At 35.1% G+C, this 23,296-nt stretch overlaps 1 protein-coding gene across 2 annotated transcripts in view; it reads right to left on the reverse strand.

Annotated features, from left to right (window-relative positions):
* Positions 1 to 23,296, reverse strand: part of PDE10A (phosphodiesterase 10A) — a 245,877-nt gene that overhangs the window by 51,150 nt on the left and 171,431 nt on the right. For both annotated transcript variants that reach the window (XM_069070406.1, XM_069070405.1), the window contains 5 exons: positions 19,191 to 19,333; positions 18,210 to 18,293; positions 15,935 to 16,085; positions 14,643 to 14,798; positions 3,228 to 3,400 (listed from right to left, as the gene is read on the reverse strand). In XM_069070406.1, the coding sequence (XP_068926507.1) occupies positions 3,228 to 3,400; positions 14,643 to 14,798; positions 15,935 to 16,085; positions 18,210 to 18,293; positions 19,191 to 19,333 (707 nt within the window). The remainder of the gene's footprint in view (positions 1 to 3,227; positions 3,401 to 14,642; positions 14,799 to 15,934; positions 16,086 to 18,209; positions 18,294 to 19,190; positions 19,334 to 23,296) is intronic.

Below are 23,296 nucleotides of genomic sequence, written 5' to 3' on the forward strand. Positions count from 1 at the left end.
AGGAAGGAAGGAAGGAAGGAAGAAAAGAAGGAAGGAAGGAAGGAAGGAAGGAAGGAAGGAAGGAAGGAGGGAAGGTCCATTTCTTATATAAGCAGCCCTGAGGCTGTAGGGGTAAGGCAGACATGAATTTCTATAGTCAATGCAAGAGAACTAATATAATATATTATATTCTAACTAATATAATAAGACCCCTTAAGTGATAAAGGGATTTTCTAAAAGGTTACCAAGATATAGCAATCTTCTGAATGCCTTTGCTTCAAAACTCTAATTTGGGGAGAAAAGATGAAACTAAGCAAAAAAAAATCAATAAACATTAAAAATGCCTACTATGTGCCCAGCACTGTGCTAAGAATTAGAAATATAAAATGACAGTCCCTGTCTCAAGGAACTCACCTTCTAATGAAAGAGAAAACATGCAAATGAATATATATATATAAGATATTTCAGGACAAAAAGTAAATAATTAACTAATAAAGAAAGGTACTAAAATTAAGAAGGTTTCCTATAGAAGACTTTTTTTGAAGCCAGGGAAAAACTTTTACCCTTAAATTTGCCTTCCCCACATACTTGATATTTATCTTTAAAGTTCTGATTTATTTATGCTGATTCTCTCATTAGAATGGAAGCTTTTTGAGAAAAGGGATTTTTTTTTTGCATTTTCTTCTTATTACTGATGCTTAATAAATACTTGCTCATTGATTAGTGGTTTTAAAGAGTTACATTCATTCCAGAAATGAAAAAGGAGCTAAGGAAATGACCCTTACATTCAAAATAGGTCACCTAAAATTTTGCAGATATTGACAGTAAAATAAATAAATTATAAACTGAGTGTACACATGTAAAATCTTTAGCACAGAATCTAGACCATAATAGGAGGTAAAGAAATGCCTGTTAACCCTAAGGAGACACAGTAAAGACCGCACAAGATTTATCAGCCATCTGTGATCCCTTTTGGATCTGGATAAATCTAACTAAAATTAGAAAGAATTTAGGGATCTCAATTGAATTTTAAGAATGTTAGATATGACATACATCTGGAGAAGGTGTCATAGTGGATAGAACACAAGGCCTGGAGTCAAGAAGGCCTGAGTTCAAATCTGGACTCAGCCACTTATTAGCTTTGTGACCCTGGGCAAATCATTTTTTGCCTCAGTTTTCTCATCTGTAAAATAGGGATGATAGCACCTCCCTCATAGGGTTGTTGTGATCAAATAAGATAAAAATTGTAAAGCACTTACCACAGTTCCTGGAACACAGTTAAGTGCTACATAAATGTTAGCTATTATTATTTTTAATCTGAATATTTATTACTATCAGCATAGTAATTACTGAAGGATCAACATTTAACAGACTCTAAGTCTAACATGCCAAACTACCTCTCCTTTACTTAGTTTAGGATACACAAGGAAGAGTGAGGGGAGGAAGGGAGAAAATTTAGAACTTAAAATTTTAAAAAAACAAATGTTAAAAATTTTTTTAAAATGTAATTGAGAAAAAAAGTGTATAAATAAATAAAAGGTAACTATTTTGATAATCTTTACTATGATAATTTGGATAAAATTTCTCTACTTTTAGCTGTCTTCTATGAACTCAGATATTATGACAGGATACTTCTGCAATATTATATAGTTAAATTACTGTGAGCCTCAGAATTCTAAATAATTTTTTTTTAATCACATACTAGTTCCAGGAATGGGGAAGTTGTGGACTCAGGTCACATGTGGTCTTCTAGACCTTGGGTGTGGCCTTTAGACTGAACCCAAGTTTTACAAAAGAAATCCTTTCATTAAGGGGATTTGTTCTGTGAAGTTTGGATTCAGACAAAGGGTCACACTTGAGGACCTACAGGGCCACATGTGGCCTTGAGGTCTCAAGATCCCCACCCTTGGGCTAGTCCAATGTGTCAGTGCTGTCATTCAGAACTTTAAAAGTAAAACTAGTGATAAGATCAACCTAAACTTTCAAACAGGCATGCACAGTAAAGTATGCAGAGGCATCTTTAGGCTTTTCTAAACATATACATAATGCATAAAAAATATTCTTCTGACTATGTAATGGTACCAGAGTAAAACAAATCAAGGATATCTAATTACATCCTGTCCCAAGTCTCTATGCTTTGGGAGGAAACAAAAAGACAAAAACCTTTTTTTATTCTACACCACAGTATTTATATCTCATACCTTGAATACAGCTGTATACTTGGTATATGTTTTTAGATCACAGTGATTAGACTACATGCAGACACTCAAGAGACAAATATATCTATATTAATGTATGTATGTATCTATATCTATCCATATACATATGTGTGTGTGTGTATATATATATATATATATATATACACACACCATAAAAAAGATAGGCATATGGGTTTTACCCAACCTAAGTACAGGTCATTTTCATTAATTTTATAGTTACTAACAAATCTTTGGTTCTTCACAATGTCAAGAGAATGCACACTCCCTAAATGGTCCCTTGCACACCAGATGGGCCCTCCATAACTAACATGGGAGGACATGGAAAAGAGTTACACATGATGGGCAAGCATAGTTAGACTGTGATCTCCATCAGTGGAGGCAATGTACATATTTATGAGATCAGAGATACATTGATATATGGGAGTAAAATAAATTTTCATATACATACATACATATATGTGTGTGTATATACACACACACACACTTATAAGTACTGACTAATTTCTTTAAGATAGCGAGTGATCTATCACTAAATACCAAAGCATTCACAGCAAAGGTAGCAGAAAATGACCACTAAACCTTTGGATTTCCACAACACAGAGACCTAAAAAAGGTACAAGTATGAAGATAATGAAAATAATAAATTACTACTGATTCTAGAGCATGAAAATCACTAACCCAAAGTAGTATTTTAAATTCCTAAGAAAGCTATACAATTAAAATGATTTATCCAAATCCATTTCTAAAATAAAAGCATAATTAATATCTATTCTAAAATAACCTTTTTCTAATATGCACAGTTAACAATACTATCAAGCAATGTATACAGTAAGAGTAAACTTAATGGATTTTAAATTAAAATACTTTGATGATTTTGCCTTAAGAAACTTTAATAAACACATTTACAAATGTTATCTACTAATATCAACTTATGGGCATAGAACTTTTGTTTTTTTCTATACTAATTAAAAATGAAAGTCCTATAGTCATGCCTGAATCTCTAATCTGAATTTGTTTTTGTTTTTTTACCTATGTGCTTGATTATTAAGGTTTAGCGATCCTGTCTGGTACATCTCCTCCAACTGCTTTCTGTTCCCAAAGTACAGAGCAAGGTCTGTGGCGATGATGGCTTTGCGGATGATCTCCAGCACCTGCTCATATTCACTGGAGCTCAGAGAGGAGAAGATATTGTGCCCTTCCAGCTATGAATAAAAAAAAAAAAGAAGAGACCAATAAAAAGCACGAGTTCTAATCTTGTGATAGTTTCCATTATTTGGAACAAGACAGCTAAAGCCACTTTACATGCTAATGAAAATTCTTTGAAGAATAAAGTGACAGTATGGGATGATTTTTCTCTTGAAGACTTAGAGTGATAATGCTGCTACCATGGAAATGATGAGCAAACTTCACATATGGTAAACACTAATCATCACAACACACAACTTAAAACATGCTTCGGGGTTTTTTGGTTGTTTTTATCTTTTTGGTTTATTTTTTGTCATTTCTCAAAGTCCAGCACAAGCAAATCTGAAACATTATTTGGGCTCTGGTTTTCAAATCTCACAAATACCAGACCCCATTAATTTCTCTTTTACACAGAGAATTACAGACTTGTAAAGAACCTGGTCACCTAGTCCTTTCCCTAGCCTGCTGGTATGATATTTTTTAAGTGAGATGCACATGAAAAAAATCTTTTTTCACTGTCTTAAGAAACACATAATATTATATTCCACAATCTTCACCAGTAAATCATTTCACTATTTAATAACCTCATTGTCAGGAAAGACTTTACAACCTAAATACCCATGAATGAAATTAACTACTATTAGCCTGCTTCTCTTATTATATCCTAAGTAGAGATGGGAAACAGTTGTGTACCTTCATACTCAGTAAAAAGCAATTAATTGAGATTCCAACAGTTCAGAATTTATGATTGTGAGAATTATGCATATTTGATTCTTTGGGGGAAAAAATGAGATGCCTTTCCCTTCTACCTCTCTCAGAATAAAATGAAAAATAGTATCTTTTAAACCCTACCTCACAGGCTATTGTAAGGATCATGAGATATTTTGCACATACACACATATCTGTGTATCTAACTAGCTATTTATATCTGTGTGTGTAAAATATCTCATGTTATATATAGATATCTTATATATCTATCTTATTATATATGTCTATATGTATAATATGTTCATATATGTCTTTATAAACCTTAAAGATTTCTATGAATTTTAGCTATAACTACAGCTTTGTGAAATTAAGGTTTTCTCTCAACAGATTAATTCTCTGGTCAATAAGTAACTCTCATACAGGAAATGTTTTTATGTATACAATTACTGCCTCATATAGTATAAACATACTATGACTTGTATTTTTTTTCACTAACTTATTCTACTTCATTTAATATCAGTTTCTCAGACTATAGTATTCTGCATTTAAACTTAGTAAACTCCATTTCCTCAAATGTTATTATATAGTTGATATACTTCATTATGATAGGCCTGCCTAATATTATTTGGAACTATATGCAATCCTTGCTTAAACACAATCCTTTAGTACAATTTCACTGTGACATTTACTAAATGATCATAGTGAACACATTCAAGGTCTCGCATTTCAGTACATATATTTCACTCCCGTTTGGATCATAGCTGCTCTCTAAGTCTAGTGAAAAGAGACTCTGAAAAAGCTGGTGTTTCCCTTCAAGGGCTGGCCCAGTACCAGAACAAGATGTAATTAGGAAAAATTTAACAAAATAAATAAAAATAGAATCTATAAAGTGATAATAAATGCTTTTCTAAATCAACAGGTTTCCACAGGGATCCTCATATAGGGTTTTGTGGCTCCAGTTTCTCTTTGAGATTGGTAACATACTTAGATCACGAAAATCTTTCAAAGAGTCAGCAAATTCTGCAATGAGCATTTGTGTGATTTTTATGGCATATTAAGGTCAATCATCTCTAAGGTCCCTTCTAGATCAAAGTTGTTGATCCTATGAAATACAATTCAAAAATTTTAAAGTATGTCAGTGAGAAAATATAATTTTAATATCAAATACTCCTATTTTATGATTTGCTAAACACAATTGGCACTGAGGTTTTATCATATTTGAAAAGTAATATGTATGCTAGGACAATCTTCTCTTAACCAAACTTTGTTCATTTAAATAAAAGGTTCTTAACATTTTTGTGTGCCATGGATCCCCTTGTGATGTCTTGTGAAGTCTATGGATCCCTAAATAAGTAAGATTACAAAAGGAATCAAAAGTTATTGAAAACAAAGCAATATTTTTTCCATCCCAGTTCAAGGACCCTCTGTGATCTATCCTTGGATCCCAGGTTAAGAACATGTGATTTAAATGCTGATCAATTCTTTACTTATCTTTGCACTCACGTTTTGAGTTTTCCAAGTTCTCTATTTTCTTTTTGATGATGAAACTAAAACTGGTCATTATTCAATTCAATTTAACAAACATTCCTTGGGGTTCAGGCATTGGGCTACATGCTATTCTCTTAAAAAAAAAAGGTCTGGTGTGTAAAATGCTAAGTTTAATCTAAAATGCATTCATATTCTAATGCTCTGCAAGTGTTTATGTGTCCTATCAGAATACCTGTTATACTTTTTTGTTTGTTTATGGTCAGTTTAAGGTACACTCTGAAAAGACTCAATGCATATGGTATGATTTGAGAGGTATGAGGAAGCAATCCAGTGTCTCCAAAACCTCCCCCAAATTGGCTGTCTTAAAAATAGTCCTCTTAAAAAATGCAAACAGAGCTAAGATGGATAACAAGTTCAGTTAATTTACACTAAACTGTTAGTGACATAAAATCTGCTTTACTCTGTATAGGGAAGAAAAAGCACTTCACAGGGTAGGGTAAGGGAAAGAGTGGAGAAAAAGAAGGTGGGCAGCAGTGAAGCCTTGTACACTTCATAATTTGGCCTATAGTCACCCTGCACTCAAACTCCTTGGAAAAATCTCCCTGGATTAAAAGTCCACCTGAACTGTGGTCTTGGATCTGCCTGCTTCTCTGCACCTATTTCTTCATCAGTAAAGTGGGGCGTTTGACCTAAATGACTTTGGGGGTCCCTTTCCAGTTGTAACCTCATATAATTATAATTCTATATATTTTCATTCTTTCATATTTATTAGTTTTGTGTCTCCTACTAAATTGTAAGGTCCTATAAGGACTAAGTTGTTTATTTCTTTTATATTCTCCCCACAATGGTATTTTTATAATAAGGCGTTTGATAAATACTCGCTGATTTGATTATAGTTAATTAAAGAAAAGCATCGCAACTGTGTTCAGATCTCTTCAGAGGTACTGTAGGACTGATGATAATGCTATAAAGATAATTAAGACAAAAAAGACTGAAATGTTTAAATAGCAAGGAGAAGAGTTTTCTCTTCAAAGATTGAAGGTTTTTCACTCAGAAGAGGATTTGATTTGATTTCTATTTGGAATAAGAAAAAAGAAGCAGAAGTTTTCAACTGAAAATGAACTGAAGATGCAGAAAATAAAATTTAGCTTTAGCATTTTCCAAAAATTATATGGGTTATGTTCAAAGTAGCCATTTGAGGCCTTCAAATTGAAGCTAAATGATCATTCTTGTTCAGGTATAGGTTTGACTCAAGTGGCCTCAAAGTTCCCTGTGAGCTTAAGATTCTATGATCAAGGGACTGACAGGAAAGACTTACAACCTGTGAACATGGCCAAGGACAGAACCTTAAGGAATAATCAACATAAAAGGATGAGAGAATGTAAAGTAACCAGAGAATGAACACAGAAAATAGGAGAACTTGGAGACCATAGTTTCTCTAAATCCAAGAAAAAAGAAAATGCATTATGAGGAAATGGTCATTACTATCAAATGCTGAAAATAAGTTAAGGAAAATGAGAACCTAAAAAGTGCTGGATTTGGTCCTCAGAGATCTTTCAAAGGACACCAAAGCTCAACTCTTTTGGGTGATTTTTAGTAGTAATGCTACTTAGGACTCAGAGACACGAAGAGAGAAATCGGATGGTGGGACGGATTCAGGAATAATGGGTTGGTCAGGACCACATAGAATAATGTAAGTGAAGAATCAAGGTATCCTAGGAGAGTACCTAGGATAGGTGCAGACCCTGGAAGGTGCAGACCCTGAGGCAAATTTTAGTTATGGAGCTACTTAAAAGCAGTTGGAGCAAAATAAGGAGAAAGAAGAGAAATGGATCAAAGTACCAGAAATGTGGTACAATGGACGGAGTCCTGGCTCTGGAGTCGGATGACCTGGTTTCAAATCCTGCCTCAAAGTCTACTCTCTGTATAACCTTGAACAAATCACTGAATCTCCCTAAGCCTCAGTTTCCTTACCTGAAAAATGAAGGGCTGTATTAAGTGCATTTGAAGTCCTTTCTATTTCCGTATTTAGGAAGCTATAATCCTATAATGAGGAAGAATGGACTTAAGGATAATAAAAAGAATGGGAGAACTGGAAAGCTATGAGTGTGCTCTTGGTGATGATAATTGCAAAGATCAGGTTTAGTTTTGAGAAATGATGAGATTTAAGCTGTCCACATATGAATCAACTGAAAGTCAACTTAATGAATATCATGTATAAGAATCAAAGAACATCAGATTTAGAAAGAAGCCCTGAGGTAATCCAACTTTTACCTTAACAAAATTCTTTCCACAGCATTTCTCAGTTTGCCTGAAAATCTGGAGTAGGGGGAAGGATCCTAACATCCTCCTGGTTTTGTTCTGGTTTTGAGTGTCTTGAATTGTCTGGAAGCTTTTCCTGATTTTGAGACTCCTTGTGCTGAACTTGTACCCCACTATTCCTACTTCTATTTGTGCCTCTCTGTGACCTCCCTTCAAGTGCTGGAAGAAAGCTAGCATGTCTATACTCGAAGTTAAGTCTACACTCTGCTAAATATCCTTTCTCCTTCAACATATACCACAAACTTGAAGCTAAACTAAGAATATAGATTATTAATCAGACAGTGAGTATTTAAACTAATCCCAGAGTATATTGTATTTAAGCAGGAATTCACAAACCACTATTTTATGCTTCTCTTTTTACCTGTCTTGGGGAGAAAATACAGACTTAAAGACTATGAGATTAGAAACCAAGTCAATATAGTATACTATAGTGAGAACTCAACATGGAATCAGAAGAGACCAACGGTTGAATGGGGGTTCCAACACTGAACTATTACGTGACCATTGTTTTCTCTAAGCCTCAGTTTTCTCCCCTGTAGAATGGAGATAGTGCTCAAAATAACATATTTCACAGAGTTATATTGCAAACTCTCTGAAAACTGTAAAGTGTTATACAAATGTGTGCTATTATTAAGGGAAACATGTTTATCCTTTATCTTTCAAAAACCTTATGCTAAAAATAAGCACCTTGTAAAAGGAATTGTATACAACCTTCGTCACTGCAACCCAATTTGCCACCTCTCCGACCCCATACTCACCTCTGAGCAGAAAGCAGCAAATACAAATGACAGCAAAACAAGCTCACCATTAATTTTATGTTTAAGAAAAAAAAATAATACTTTCAAGTTATGTTTTAGGAACAACATGGATTTAATTCAATTTCCTGTACTCACTACCATCTAAATTTATAGTGTATTTACTGAATAGCATAATGATGATGCTGATGTATTAAAATATCCTCAACCATCAAAGAAAGAATACATTATCTTCCGTATACTGACAAAAAAGTGGACAAATATATTTTTGAAAGATTTTCCTCAACCACCTGTGTTGAAAGAAAATGTTTCCTTGTTAATATCCAAACAGAAAATGTAATTTTCCAAAATATCCCACCCCTAAGAATTTTAATAAATCAATGCTTTATTATACTTATTTGATAGGGAAATACACATTCTAAAATAAAATTCCTCTCTTTAATTATCCTGATTTTAGAACAAGAAAATTGGAATTGTGGAAGAAAAAAAAAGTCATGTCATAGTTTTCATCCTAGTCTTCTACTAAAACTGTGCCTGGAAAAGAATCCGTGGCATCCATTGCTTACTCCTATTGTTCAGTGAGTGAATCTATTTTCCCTTTAACAGTGCTGTGGTGCAAAGGGCATTGGATTGAGTTCCAGGAGTCCCGTGGGCTAGTCCTTTCTCTTCCACTAGAGTAAGTTAGTCACAGCCTCTGAGTATCATGGTTTATAAATCCTGACACAACTTCCTGGTGTCTTCATTTACAACCCAAGGGGGCTGAATTAAATGATCTCTGAACTACTCCCCTTCAGTTTTCATATTCTAGGTAGCTCTACAAATCATCTCTGTCTCCTGGTTCCTCTCTCCTGAATTCACACACAGGTCTATTCTGTGGTAACCTTTCCTTCAGTTGTATTGTCCCACCTTGCCTCTACTGTGCATAAGATGAAGGTTTTCCACAGCCTGTTCCCTACTTGGAACATACACATTAGTGGGACCTTTGTTCATTATTTACAAAAGGCAGAAAGACATGACAAAATTTTTTGTTCAGAGCCTTTATGTTAAAAATCTATACCGGGTCCCCTTCCCTTCAGAAAGAACCTTTGATAAATCATTCAGCTCATTCCTATTATTACATAGTTGAATAAGTTGCATTTGTTTACAGGCCTCTTATCTGACAAATGAGAGCTCATGTGGAAATGTGATAGTTGTATAAAGGCGTCAGTCACCAATGAAAGAATCTAAAATAGTTAAATATTTCCATATTACCTTTGTAAGCTCTGTGATCTACACACGCTACAAATCAGGTATAATGTGGCTTTTTAGCTCAACTTGCATCATGTTAACATCTAAGAATATTTATAAGACTTAAAATTTACAAGATCAACATTCAATTCTTCTACTTAGAAATACATGTTGAGTCTATTTATAAAAGTTCAAAACCATCAATATACAATCAAGCTTCCAAAGCAGTTAGAAGAGTTAAACTTTGGCTTGTATAATGTGTAACTAGTAGTACCGCTTGAAGATTGATCAGACTTTACTTGGACTAGGGGATGCCATGAAGCATAATATGCCTTATAGGGGACTAGTGTGTCCTAGTATGCCATAAGAGTATAGAAATTTCAGTCATACTTCAATGGCACAGATAAGCTTTCCTCTTCTCAAAAATGAGAAATTAGTTTATTTATTCCACTAGTGTCACCTTTCTTGTAATTGACAAAGAGATGAATAATTCAAAGAAGTTTTTGTTCTATAGCACCAAATATTTCTCAGCAAGTTAAATTATCTTTGTCAATCAGTGCAACCCATTATTAATGCACACAATGCAAACAGTTCTTCTATAGGACCTGATTATTTATTTTGATAGCACAGAGATCACGCACCCTAACCAGGATTTCCAGATATTCTTGAATGCTCAGCTGGACAACTTTAATGCCCATAACTAATGATTCAGGATCCACCAGTTATTTGGCATGAATAAAAAGACAGTAAAAACAACAACTGAGGAATCATTGTTGAAGTGTCCTGATTGTACCCTTCCAAATAAATTTTATCAGTCAAAGCTCACATGGAGAAAAAAAATGCAACTACAATAGAAATGGCAAAGAGGAAAGATCTGGAACTACTACTCCAATGACCTTGACTACTCTGGTAAGCACAAGATGTGTGAATCAGTGCCCCAGGACCACTTTCTGTGGTTTTCTATGTACAAGCCTGTCAGTGTAGCTACAACCAAATTTTAATGAACAATCCAGTTGTTTTTTTCCTATATTCATAGACCAAATCCTGGTTAATTCAGGCTAATGGACCAGACACTTTATTTGAGCTAGAACAATAAAAGTTTATATAAAATAGTGGCATGTAACTCACTTCATACAAGTCATGAGATTGTAAAAAGTATGAACATGGATCAAATAAAACTTTTGTGCACTATAGTGGGGAAAATGAAAAAAAAAATAAAGGTTAAAGTGAAAAAAAAATTAATGCAAATAACCACTTCCTAATTAATCAGTTTTGTATTTAAAAAAATATTGAGATTCACAATACTGGAAAAAGGCAAGAAAGGACAAAGGCACTACATATGGTAATAAAATAACAAAACTAGTCTACTAGGTCCTTCTTAAAAGAAAACTGCTCTTAAAATACCTTCACAAAACTGACAGAAACATGGTATTTATACCTAAGATCTCAACTTTTAATGGAGATGTCTAAAGAGAAGAGTATCCCTACTTTAGTTAGGGGAAGGAGGTTGAAATGATAGCATATTTCAAATATGCTGGGAAAACATTCAGGTATTACTTGCCACAATATGAACCAAAACTGTTTTTATAATCGTCTCTTTCACTACTTCCCTATAGGAAAGATGTGATCCAGACCACGGCTGGGTCAGTGCCATGGCTAAATTTCACAGTACCTTCCAACAGTCCCTCTACAATACAAAAGGACATAATTATAGAGTTTGCCATGCATATGGAAATAAAGAAAAATAAATAAAGAATAGGATAATAGGAACCCTTGACTAAGGGTGAACTGATTCACTAAGTGCCCTTGAAATTAAGACATGCATTCTCACCTCGGCCTTTTTGTTCTTGGTATCTTTCCTTTCAGTAGAAGAAGCCTTCCCCCTCTCCATCTTTTCAAAAGCTTCAAGGACCTGCTCAAGCCCTATTACCTCATAGAAGTGTAACTTGTCATTTTGAAACCTTTGAATTTTTCTGAAATAATGTACTTACTGCCTCTATCATCATTTAATACTTCTTACATTTAACTGATCAAATATCCATCTTATCTTCTTAGCTAAACCCCAAGCTCTTTGAGACCAGGTCTTTATATCTCCAAGAGCACAGTGCAGGATGTCAATCAAGTTTTCAAAAAATTTCAACCAATGGTTTACTATGGTATAATTCAGTATTTCAATGTTGGATCTATATTCTTTATTTTGTAACATCTTAGTTTGCAATTATGGTTTTCTATTATTTTATTATGACCATACCACTCCATTAAATATTATATTACACTATATATTATACAGCATACATTATTATATGGAGCAGGGAATAAACACTTATATATCATTCATTATATGCCAAGAACAATGTTAAGCACTTAAAAAAAAACAAATGTTATCTCACTTGATAGTCATGACTACCTTGTGAGATAGCTGCTATCCTACATTAAAATGTATTAATTTATTTTTGGCATGACAGAATATATTGAATTATTTTGTATTCCTAATAGTGGAATCAGAATAAGTAATTTCATTTCTACAGGTGAGACTAGACCTAAGTAATAGTATTTTAAAGGAAACCAAAGGCTTCCTAATCTAAAAATACCTACCTATAAGTACTCAAATAAGTTTGAAATGTATTAGAATTCAAGAGCTAGAATCCCCTTGGATTAAATTACTAAATGTCCCTCTGTTAAAAGTATAATTATGTTCTATAAAAAGGTGAAATATTGAGTCATTATTATTCATGAAAACCTAAGCTTAAATTAGTTTATCATATTTAGCTAGCCAGTCTAGAGAAGGTCTGGTGAAAAAGGAGATGCACTGATCTTCTGATGGAGGGAAGGGGTCAAGAAAGAGAAAGTACCACTGAGAAAGGTCAGTCCCTCGTCCAGGTCTACACATTTTGAGGTATACTCAAAGAGTGGAGAAGTAAGACAAGAGACAGAGTACAACAATGTACAATTTTGCATATGGGTTGAGTTATTGCCAGAGTTTAAAGTCAATTTTGCAATAAAACTTTTTTACTCATAGTCAAACTTTACTCTAATTTTCCAACACAGTCAATATAAGAAGGCTAAAAAGTCTTTGCCCTACACCTTGAGAGTTATGGAGGAGGCAGCATACCGTGTTTACCCGATAATAAGACACTGTCATTAATTTTTTTGGACAGAAAAACACCAGGGGGCTTATTTTCGGGAAGGGCTTATTTTAATGAACAATGACAGCAATTTTAATAAACAGGTAAATGTGAACAAAAAAATGTACCTTTATTCAATAAGCAAATCACTGGGGAAGAACAGGATGACGCACTCACTGCTGCAGCTCTGGTTGGATCTACAATATCAATCTCAATAGGGCTTATTTTCGGGGGAGGGCTTATTTTAGAGGAATCTTACACAGTAAGGGGAGGGCTTATTTTCGGGGAAACATGGTATATGCTTTTTTGTTGTTCAGTTGTATCTGACTCTTAATTTGTTGTTTTCTTTGCAAAGGTACTGGAGTGAACTGCCATTTTCTTCTCCATCTCATTTTACCCATGATGAAAGTGAGGTAGACAGGGTTAAGTAACTTGGTCCCATGGATAGTTAAGAGCTGAGACTAGATTTGAACTCATGTCAGTCTTCCTGACTTAGACCCAGTGCTCTATCCACTGTGCCACCTAGCTGCCCCTAAGCATACGCCTGGCATCATTATATGACAGGCAGTGTCATCTAATGGAAAAAGCACCAGGCCTGGAAGAGGAAAATCAGGGTCCAAAGCTTGGTTCTTCCATTTACTATCTCTGTGACAATGGGCAAATCACTTAAATCTCTTTGGGTCTTAATTTCCTTGAAGGGATTAGCATAGATAAGGTCTATGATCTTTTCTAGCTTTAATCCTATTATCTATATACTTAAGATTATCACACTCGTATCATTAGTCAGAGATCTACAGTCCTTTTGCTTAAATGAAAAGGAAACCATACCCAACTTTGGAAGTATTTATGTTCTGTATCACTCACAGATAATTTTGCTAACATAAGTAAGATGAGCTAATTTAAAGTCCACACAAAGGAAGCATGCCACATGAGAACACAATGAAAGTTAGCATCCCTGTCCAGGTGATTGAACCCTGCTAAATCATTTTAAAATTAAAAAAAAAAACACATTTAGGACAAAAAGGGAGAAAAAAGCTCTAAACCTTCCAACCTTCCTGAGGTTGTCTTTAGGATACAAAAGTTATGTTTCTACATTATAGCCCAAAGGCATGTGAAATTGTTTAAATTAAAACATCAAAACCACCAATATTACCATGGGTTTTATACTTGCTCCTATGGCTAAATGAAATTTGCGAAGAGAAGTATGTGCTTCTGATTTTCATGCAAGATATTTTTTTTAATCACAAAGATACCTAAATATGGGGCAGCTAGGTGGTGCAGTGAATAGAGCATCAGCCCTGGAGTCAGGAGGGCCTGAGTCCAAATGTGGCCTAAGACACTTGACACACTTAGCTGTGTGACCTTGGGCAAGTCACTTAACCCCAAATGCCTTGCCTTCTCCCCACAAACTCTCCCCCAAAACAGAAAAAAGATACCTAAATATAACTGCATGGCAGTAGGCCTTAGCTGATGATCTTTACCACATGCCATTATTTATCTCTCCCTTACAAACTACAACTATCACTTACAAAACCCATCACACTTCTGAAAACAATGAAGGGAAATGATGAATGTACTTGTCTGGCGTGCACATAAGAAGCATTGCATGGAGGTAGCATATGCAGTCCCCTTACCTGTAGGAGAGATACTGTCTGTGAAAAGTGGTGCTGTTCCATGGTTGAGGTGGAATACAGAGCTGCCAAAGGGTGATCAAATTTCTGAAGGTAGCTATTACTGAATCCCCTGTGGTCCAGGTCATGACACAGGCATGCGATCAGAAGTCCTTTTCGCTAAGGAATTGCAGCACAGATGTTCAAAGGAAGGAAATGGGCTGTGATGAGACTCATACTTTGCCTTGAATGTCACATTAACCATGTTCAATAATGCTATCAACTCCCTCTTGTCCCCACTGAGAAACTTGTAGACTCCCCCAGCACTTAAGCAAAGTGCCTGGCACATAGTAGACACTTAATAAATGTTTATTGATTGACAAGATCCCAGTCCCAGCTGATGCCTTTTCCCTTTCTTCTTTTTCATCAGCTGATACATTCCCAGGGATATTCAATTTTTCTATTCATTTCTACCCAGTGGTGGTACTGAAGGAAAAAGGTGATAGAGCAGTGATAAAGCATCAGTAAGCAAAGTGACTTGGAGGAAGTCATATTCATTTGGATTAAAAAAAAAAATTATCTGTGTGCCTGTCTCATTCTTTACTCTGAATAAGAACTGAGACTGTAGGTCAGAGAAGGTTTCAATTAACAATAAGCAAAGGGTATATGGAGGAAAATAATGAAAAAAAAACTAAGAAGATAAAATTGTGTCAGGGGCTAAAGGCCCTTGAATGTCAGGGAAAACAGAACATTTTTGGCAGATAATATGTAGTCACTGAAGACTTTAAGCACAGGAATTGACATGATCAGTTCTATGCCTCTGAGACACAATTCTGTTACAAATATAAAGGATGCACTGTTAAGGGGAGAGAGTACAGGCCTGGAAGATACTACAAAGTCATCATGTTAGTCAAGGTTGGTGGTAATGAGCACCTGGACTACCAGAAAGGAGGGGAGAGAAGTGAGAAATGTTACAGACACAGAGTATACAGAACTTGGTGCTAAGTTTGCAAATATATTTTGCAAATAATGTTAAGTGTAATCCTCATACCTACATTTTGAACACAAAAAAGAATATGCTAAAGGACATAAGCTAAAAGCTCAGGCTAAAAAAGAAAGATCTGTTTTGCAAAGATCCAACAGGTAAAGGCACTAATATGTCGCCTCAATAACTGTGACACTGATGAGGCCTAAACCTATTGAGCTTGAAGTAAAGTCCATTAGAATCTCAAGGTATTTAAGTTATTTGGCCTTATAGAATAGACTTTTCTCTAGGTTCAACTGAAAAGGGAAGTAGTTTTTCTGTCTATACCTACCTCCAGATCTGTAAAAAGCCCTTGATTATTCTGAAGTATGGCATACATGCAGTGTGCTACGGTAACTGCATGCTTCCAGTTGTGATAAGGAACTCGTCGATAGTTTTTCTTAACGGACATAATAAAACGACATAACTTTTCATAATCAAAGCTGTATGGAAAAGAAATGGTCATAACAGTAAAAAATTTAATCAGTTTGAGTTAATTAAAAACTGCATATATACTCTAAAAGAAAAATGCCAAAACGTGGTTTTATACATATGTATCATATAGCTAATTAATATGTGAAAGGCAGGGTCTGCTTTTGCCTTTCTTTGGGTATCCAGCCCTTACCAGAGTGCCTGGCACACAGCAGTGCTTAATAAACATTTGTTTATACATACATATAATCCACAAATACATTCATGTATGTTTATATGTATATAAGTTCATATAAGTACCTTTGACAATATCTATTGGAATTTCCCAGAGTAGGAACTGCTACCAATTTAAAGTGAGAACTATCGGTAAAGTATAGCCCTAGGGAGCTGTCTGAGTTCGAGAGATGTTAAATGACTTCACAGAGTCACACAGGTAAAAAATATAAAATGCAGGATCTAACCCCAGTCCTCTAATGTGAAGGCTAGGACTTGATCCACTAAGTAACAATGTCCTCCCTCCCTCTCTTCTTTCCTTCCATTCATCCATCCATCCATCCACCCATTAGTCCGTCCACTCATTAGTCTGTCCACCCATCCTTATATGTACACAGCAATAAACAGAATTCGAGGAAGAATCTTAGCAGTGAACTAGGGTAACTCCTTCATTTTATAGATGTAAAGAATGGAGAACCAGGGTTTAAATATGTGCACAACACACACACACGGATGATAGGTCACACACACTCACACACACACACATACACCCTCTTCCCATTGGTAAGAGAAGAAAGTTACAAACTCACACACACACACACACACACACACACACACACACACACACACACACACACACACACACACACACACACGGTAACTTTAACTAGGCAGTTCCGACCTATAGACTGAAGAAAAGGGGAAAATAAAAGTACGAACACCTGACACTCACCAAGTACTATAGAGATAAGTTAAATCTTGGTAAATAAACTAAGAGCTTGATGGACACCAGTTCTCAAAATACAAATATTTAAAGACTACCTAAATTCCTAGTATATAAGCGTCAGCTGGAAGAGATGGGATGTGAAGAATTTAAAGACGAGAGGAAAAGTAATTTTTAAAGAAACTGAGCTGTCATAGTTAAACTAGAGGCAGAGTGACAAATATGTATCCTTTTTGTTAATGCTTTAACTGAATTATTTTACAGTTTTAAGTATGGTAAGGACTGTTAAGGAGTCCCCCGAACTTGTCTTTTTGAGTTGCCATATTGTTTAGAAAAATTGGACTCATTCAGAGCATTCAGGAAGCCCTGAATATGTTTAGGACAAAGCCCCCAAAATGAGCTGATATGTGCTGTTTGCATCCCAACCTGGACTCTCTGTGTGTCCTTGGGAGTCAAGACAGGCACCCCAGACAGTCTGCATTAGTCTACACAGGCTGGAAACCCTGTGTAGGTAAGTGGACTCTCCTACCTCCATAGTCTAACAGTCCCAAAGGAAAAGAATGCAGCTATAGCCATAGCCTTGCTCCTCCCCTTTGGAAGGGGTTTTGTCCTTTTCCCACCTTTACTGAACCTTTTCCCCTGTCTCCTTCCTTTGTCCTGCTGTTATAAAAAAGCAAAATTCTGTATAGATTGTGAACTCTTTACTATGGCTTTGCGTTCTACTTGTATGTTAATTTCTCTTGTAATAAAACTAGTTTTTCACATAAGTTTCACAAAGTTGTGATTTTCCATTGACAAGTAGAAAGTAGATATTAATTCACAGGCTGCTCTTTAAATAAGCAATTTTGAAAATCAAAAAGTGAGTATCTCAAGTGTCATATTTCTAGCTAAGTCATGTCCAAAATATTGCAAGTTTTAACTATTATTTATCTGTAGAACTGTCTTCAGACACAGCCTGATGGTAGCTGCCCAATCTTTATGCACAGTGTCTTAGCAGAACTGAAAAGCCTCCTTCTGACTTGTCCTAGAACCTAGAACCCTTTTTAGTGAGAAAAAAAGTTTTACATTTTTGGAAGTTCAATGTATACTAGAGATTTACAAATAATAACAAATCAAAAAGGGAGAGATGGCATAAAAGGAAATTATATGATGAACAATAACATCCAAATTTCTGAAAATGTATCTAGGCAATTCATACCAGGCTGTCCCACAGGATTGATGTATCATGTAGACAAAAATGCCAGGCCACATTTCCTCAAAAGGACTAATATCAAAATGGTATCTGAAATCAGAAGGGATAAATTCACTTAGAGTACATATAACTTAAACACAATGACAAAGAGGGAGAAAATAAATTGCTTAATTATACATCAATTCAAAATAATTATAGAATAGAATAGCTAGAAGCAACCTTCAAGTCATCTAATGTTTTTTACTTTCCCAGACAAATCTTCCTTCTTTTTAAGAGCCTCTTGAAAAGCAAATTCCATAGGTTCCCTTAAAAAACCATGTGCAATGTTTAAGACACAACCTGATTAATAAGATGCAATATTATCATCTGTAACAAATTATGTTCTAGATAGCACTAAATAAATAAAAATGGAACGAACTACCCCATTAGAAACATAAACACCATTTCCAGTTTTCAATACTCAGATACACATCTTTGTAACAGGTTCATTTAAAAAGTTTAAATATTTCTGTATTTCTCATACTCAAACGTAAGTATTACTTTGGAGGCAATAAGCAACAGAAAAATCATTTGATTCCTTAATTTGCTGTGCTATTACATTAACACTCAAATGAAACAAGTGGAATGTCAAAATTTATTTTAAAACATTTTCAATCATGGGACGAGTGTCCGTTCTTAGTCCCTTAAAAAAATTTTAGGCGATTTTTTTTTTGTTAAAATGAAAATAAAGTTGCTTTCTTTTCAAAGTTAGTCTCAGAATTTTCATAATCAGTGGGTGGAGTATACTGCCACAAAAAGTATAAAATAATGTAGAAATTGTTTATTCTAATCCTATAACCCATTCTATTGTAAACTCAGTTCACATTTGTTAAATTAGATTCAAATCAATTCAATTCACAGTTATCTGCTATACGAAGGAAGAGTGCTAGGGGCTAGCTCAAACTTCCTATCTGAAACAATGGATTTCATAAATACAAAAAAGCTCACAATTCAATGTCTTTGTGGAGGCTTGCTGGGACTGTGAACTGCATGAGGTTTTGCCATTCTTCTGTAGTACATATGCTATGATAAGAAAGCTTTTCCATGGTTACTCGGTAAATGCACTCTGAATGGCGAATTCTTTGATACATCTGGAAGAAAAAATTTAGTAAGAAATTAATATAAATTAATATAGTTCCCAAAGTGCAATCTGCAAGGCTCAAAATTTTTCATGTAAAAGATTCATGACTTTTCATCCAGATCCAGATCCGGCTGCCGTCATAATCTACAAAAACACACATTCATATTACAGAAACTCTACAGATGACCATGCAGTTCTGTTTAATACTTTGTTATATTGTTTTGTAACGTTCCCAAATGCTGATTTTTATGTAAAGGAACAAGGTTTTCTTAAAAAGGAGGTGATCTGTGTCATAAATCACACTGTCACAATTTATACCACCAGGAGAATAACAAGTTATATTTATAAAGGGTAAAGAGTTAATTAAAAGATGTGGGCTAAGGAGGAACACCGTAACAACAATCACAACAAGCTCTCCTTCTGATTAGAGAAAAGCTAGTCACGGCAGAGTCATACCGATGAATATGACATATACATGACTAATTTATTTTCTATTCCTACTTCCATCAATATAATTTATATATCCACACAGAAGGGTATCATAATGTGTGTGGGAAAGTAAACTTTAAGCACCATCTATGAAAATATCTAAGATTTTATTCAGTGAAGATAATTCAGGAGACCATGCTTTAAGTTCCACTTAAGACACAGTAGCTGCTTCACCATTATTGTGTCCTAAATTCTTTAGCGACAACACTTGTACAAACATTTTTTTCAAAGATCAAATTCAAGCACCAGGCTTCCTACCTTCATGACTTAGCAAAGGAGCCTCTGAAGAACAAAAGCCTCAAAGGAGCACTGAATTTAAGTGCTTCTAGATATCGAAATCTTAAATTCAGTCTCAAACCAAAATCATATTTATCCCTGAACTAAGAATTAGGCTTATCTCTTGAAAGAACTCTCTAGAAATGAATCAGAAGGAGAAATGAATACGAACCAAATGTTTTAAGAAGTAGAAAGAAGGAAAAAAACCCAAAAAGACAAAAAACCACTAGCTCTGGAAGGTCGGTATCTACTGAAGAATACTGAACGTGAGAAATGTTCTAGGTATCCCAGAGCCCCAATGCCCAGGACACAGTGCTAGCATTTGTTCATTACTGAGTCTTGTGGAGCAAATTTTCTCCTACCAGACTAATGCATTTAAGCAATTACTAGGACCGGAAGAAAGGAACAACTGTATACAGAGCCTTGCTGTGAGTAGAATTAAGGAGGAGCTCCATATAACAACTGCCTGTGGCAAGCTGAACTGACATAAAAGGAAAGTATAATGTGCTTTCATGGAATATTAAAAGTACTTTAGCATGAAAGATGCTGGACTAGGCTCAGAGCTCTCCTAAAGGGGACTGGGAGCATCTTCTTCTGACGATGTATTTTTTAAATGACAACAAGCTATTTTAACTATATAGTTGGTAAACAAAGCAAAGGTGTAGTACACACCTAAATTTACAACGCAAAAGAAGCATACATCTCATTTCCATCAAATATCATAAACCAGTTGTCAGCAAGTAGTTAACATTAACACAGTTTTTAGTTATAATTAATAAAACTAATTTTATGCCTTGAGGTTAAAGAACAGATTATTAAAGGCGCAAGGAGTGGTAAGAAAACAGAAGGGATATATAACCTAATTATATGCCAGTCTCAAATAAGAAGCTCTTCTGTTTAGCATATAAGCTCTTCAAAACCTTAACCCTTCTTACCTTTTCAATCTTCTTCTACATGACTCTCCTACTCATTGCATGATCTTGCTACACTGCGATTAATTTCTCTAGGTTCCATTTCCATGCCTTTGTACTTGGATGTTCCCTTGCCTGGAATATTCTTCCTTACCCCAACTCCACCTCTTAGGTGTTCTTTTTTTTTTTAAAAAAGATTTAGCTCAAGACCCATCTTTTACAGAGGGCCTTTCCTGATCTCTTCAGCTGCTAGTGCCTTCCCCTCTAAGATTACCTAACTCTATATTTATATCTTTTATGTCCTTAGTTATTCATGCACTGTTTCTGTGTGACCCTGGGTAAGTCACTTAACCCTGTTTCCCTCAGTTTCCTCCTCTATAAAGTAAGCCGGAGGGGGTGGCTAGGTGGTGTAGTGAATAGAGCACTGGCCCTGGAGTCAGGAGGACCTGAGTTCAAATGAGACACTTAACAAAAAACTATCTGTGTGACCTTGGGCAAGTCACTTAACCCCAATTGCCCTCCAAAAAAGCAAAAAAAAATATTTTTTTAATTAAAATAAGCTGGAGAAGGAAATGGCAAACCACTGCAGTATCTTTGCTAAGAAAACCCAAATGGGGTCATGAAGAGTCAGACATGACTGAAATGACAAAAAACCATATTTATAGTAGCAGACAAGTCTTAGGAAACAGAACAAATTCTTAATCAAGATGGGAGATCAACAGTCCAACAGTCAGGATTCTGCTAAATCTTTAACTTATTTTAAAACAAATGGAATGAAATAAACAAATAAAAACTGCAAAAGAATGAAGAGATGTACAGTAGAGTTATCAGTAGCCTTCTAGAAGAGAAAGTAATTTCAGAAAGCGAGAATTGTAAGGCTTATGATACACATATGGTATACAAAAACAGCAGAATTTGGGTAAAGGTAAAGTAGTAAAGTTAAAGAATAACCTGCCTATTATGTTTCCTTGGAGGTATACTGAACTACTCAAAGTTCCTCATCTTTTAGATTTGTGAGAGCCAATTTAGGGGTTCTATGAGAATGAAACACTTGCTCCACCTCCCATGCAAACTTACAAGTTTTACCACACAAATAAGGCAAAGAGTCCCCCTTTTACCTATTCTGTCTTATTTTCCACTTCAAAACAAAGAAAGGCAAATGAAACAAAATTCCTCCAGGGAAATCTCAGCTTTATATAGCAATTAAAAATGTGTCTCTGGGCATCTGTTAAACTAAACAAACCAGGAGAAAATTAATTATGCTGGTGTAACAAGTTAAGTTTCCTTAAAAATGACTCCTCTAAAAATATCTCTGGCACTAATATCTCTCTCTCTCTCTCTCTCTCTCTCTCTCTCTCTCTCTCTCTCTCTCTCTGCTTTTTGGAGGGGGGAAAGTAGGGCAATGGGGGTTAAGTGACTTGCCCAAAGTCACACAGCTAGTAAGTGTGTCAAGTGTCTAAGGCTGGATTAGAACTCAGGTCCTCCTGACTCCAGGGCCGGTGCTCTATTCACTGCACCACCTAGCCACCCTACTAGACAAGATTCTAATGAAGGGGCAAAGATCAAATGTTTGTGCAAAGGTAGTTTATACAATTAAATTTTTTTTTAAGAAACTGGTGAAGGAGATGTATAATATTTACTCTGAAAATATCCTATATGGTGATGTTTTTCAAGACAAAGTATTGAATCAATTATCTGACTACATAATTTGAAAAGCACCAAGAAATGGCAGTAAAGCTATGCGGCCATCATATGGAAACAACCTGTCTTTTAAGCTGAATCTAAACAAAGTCATAGCATCCATTTAATCCAGTAAAATTAGTCAGTTCTTTACCTAAATCAGTTAAGACAACTATCTAATATATTATAGGTTAGCAGTTTTTTAGCTTTTGAAAAATTTAAACCTCCTCTGCCAGTATTATGTATATAAAGTCTAAAAATTGCATTTCTCCACATTAAATTTATTCAAGTAAAAATTCTAATAAAAAAGAAAGAAAACATTTTGGTAATCTAGGTGACAATTCTAAGCAAAAGACATTAGCTACTAATAATCAATTAGCACATACTATGATCAACGGTCACCTGAGTAAGAATCACAAAGGATGAAAAAAGAACTACTAAATGAATTATGATCTCCCAGCAGGAGGAGTATCTATACATCGCGAAATCAAAGCTGCATTACTTCTAATGTTTCCTACTCTACTGTCTGCAAGTATGTGTTCAAAAGAGAAACAACTATTTATTTCATGTAATACCATAATCAGCCCTTTCTGTCAACCTCTTCTAGGGGATTATTT

Source organism: Petaurus breviceps, unplaced genomic scaffold (assembly GCF_028583685.1).
Source record: "Petaurus breviceps papuanus isolate PSGF00001 unplaced genomic scaffold, PetGlider_PUasm1.0 90808, whole genome shotgun sequence".
Taxonomy (NCBI): Eukaryota; Metazoa; Chordata; class Mammalia; order Diprotodontia; family Petauridae; genus Petaurus; species Petaurus breviceps.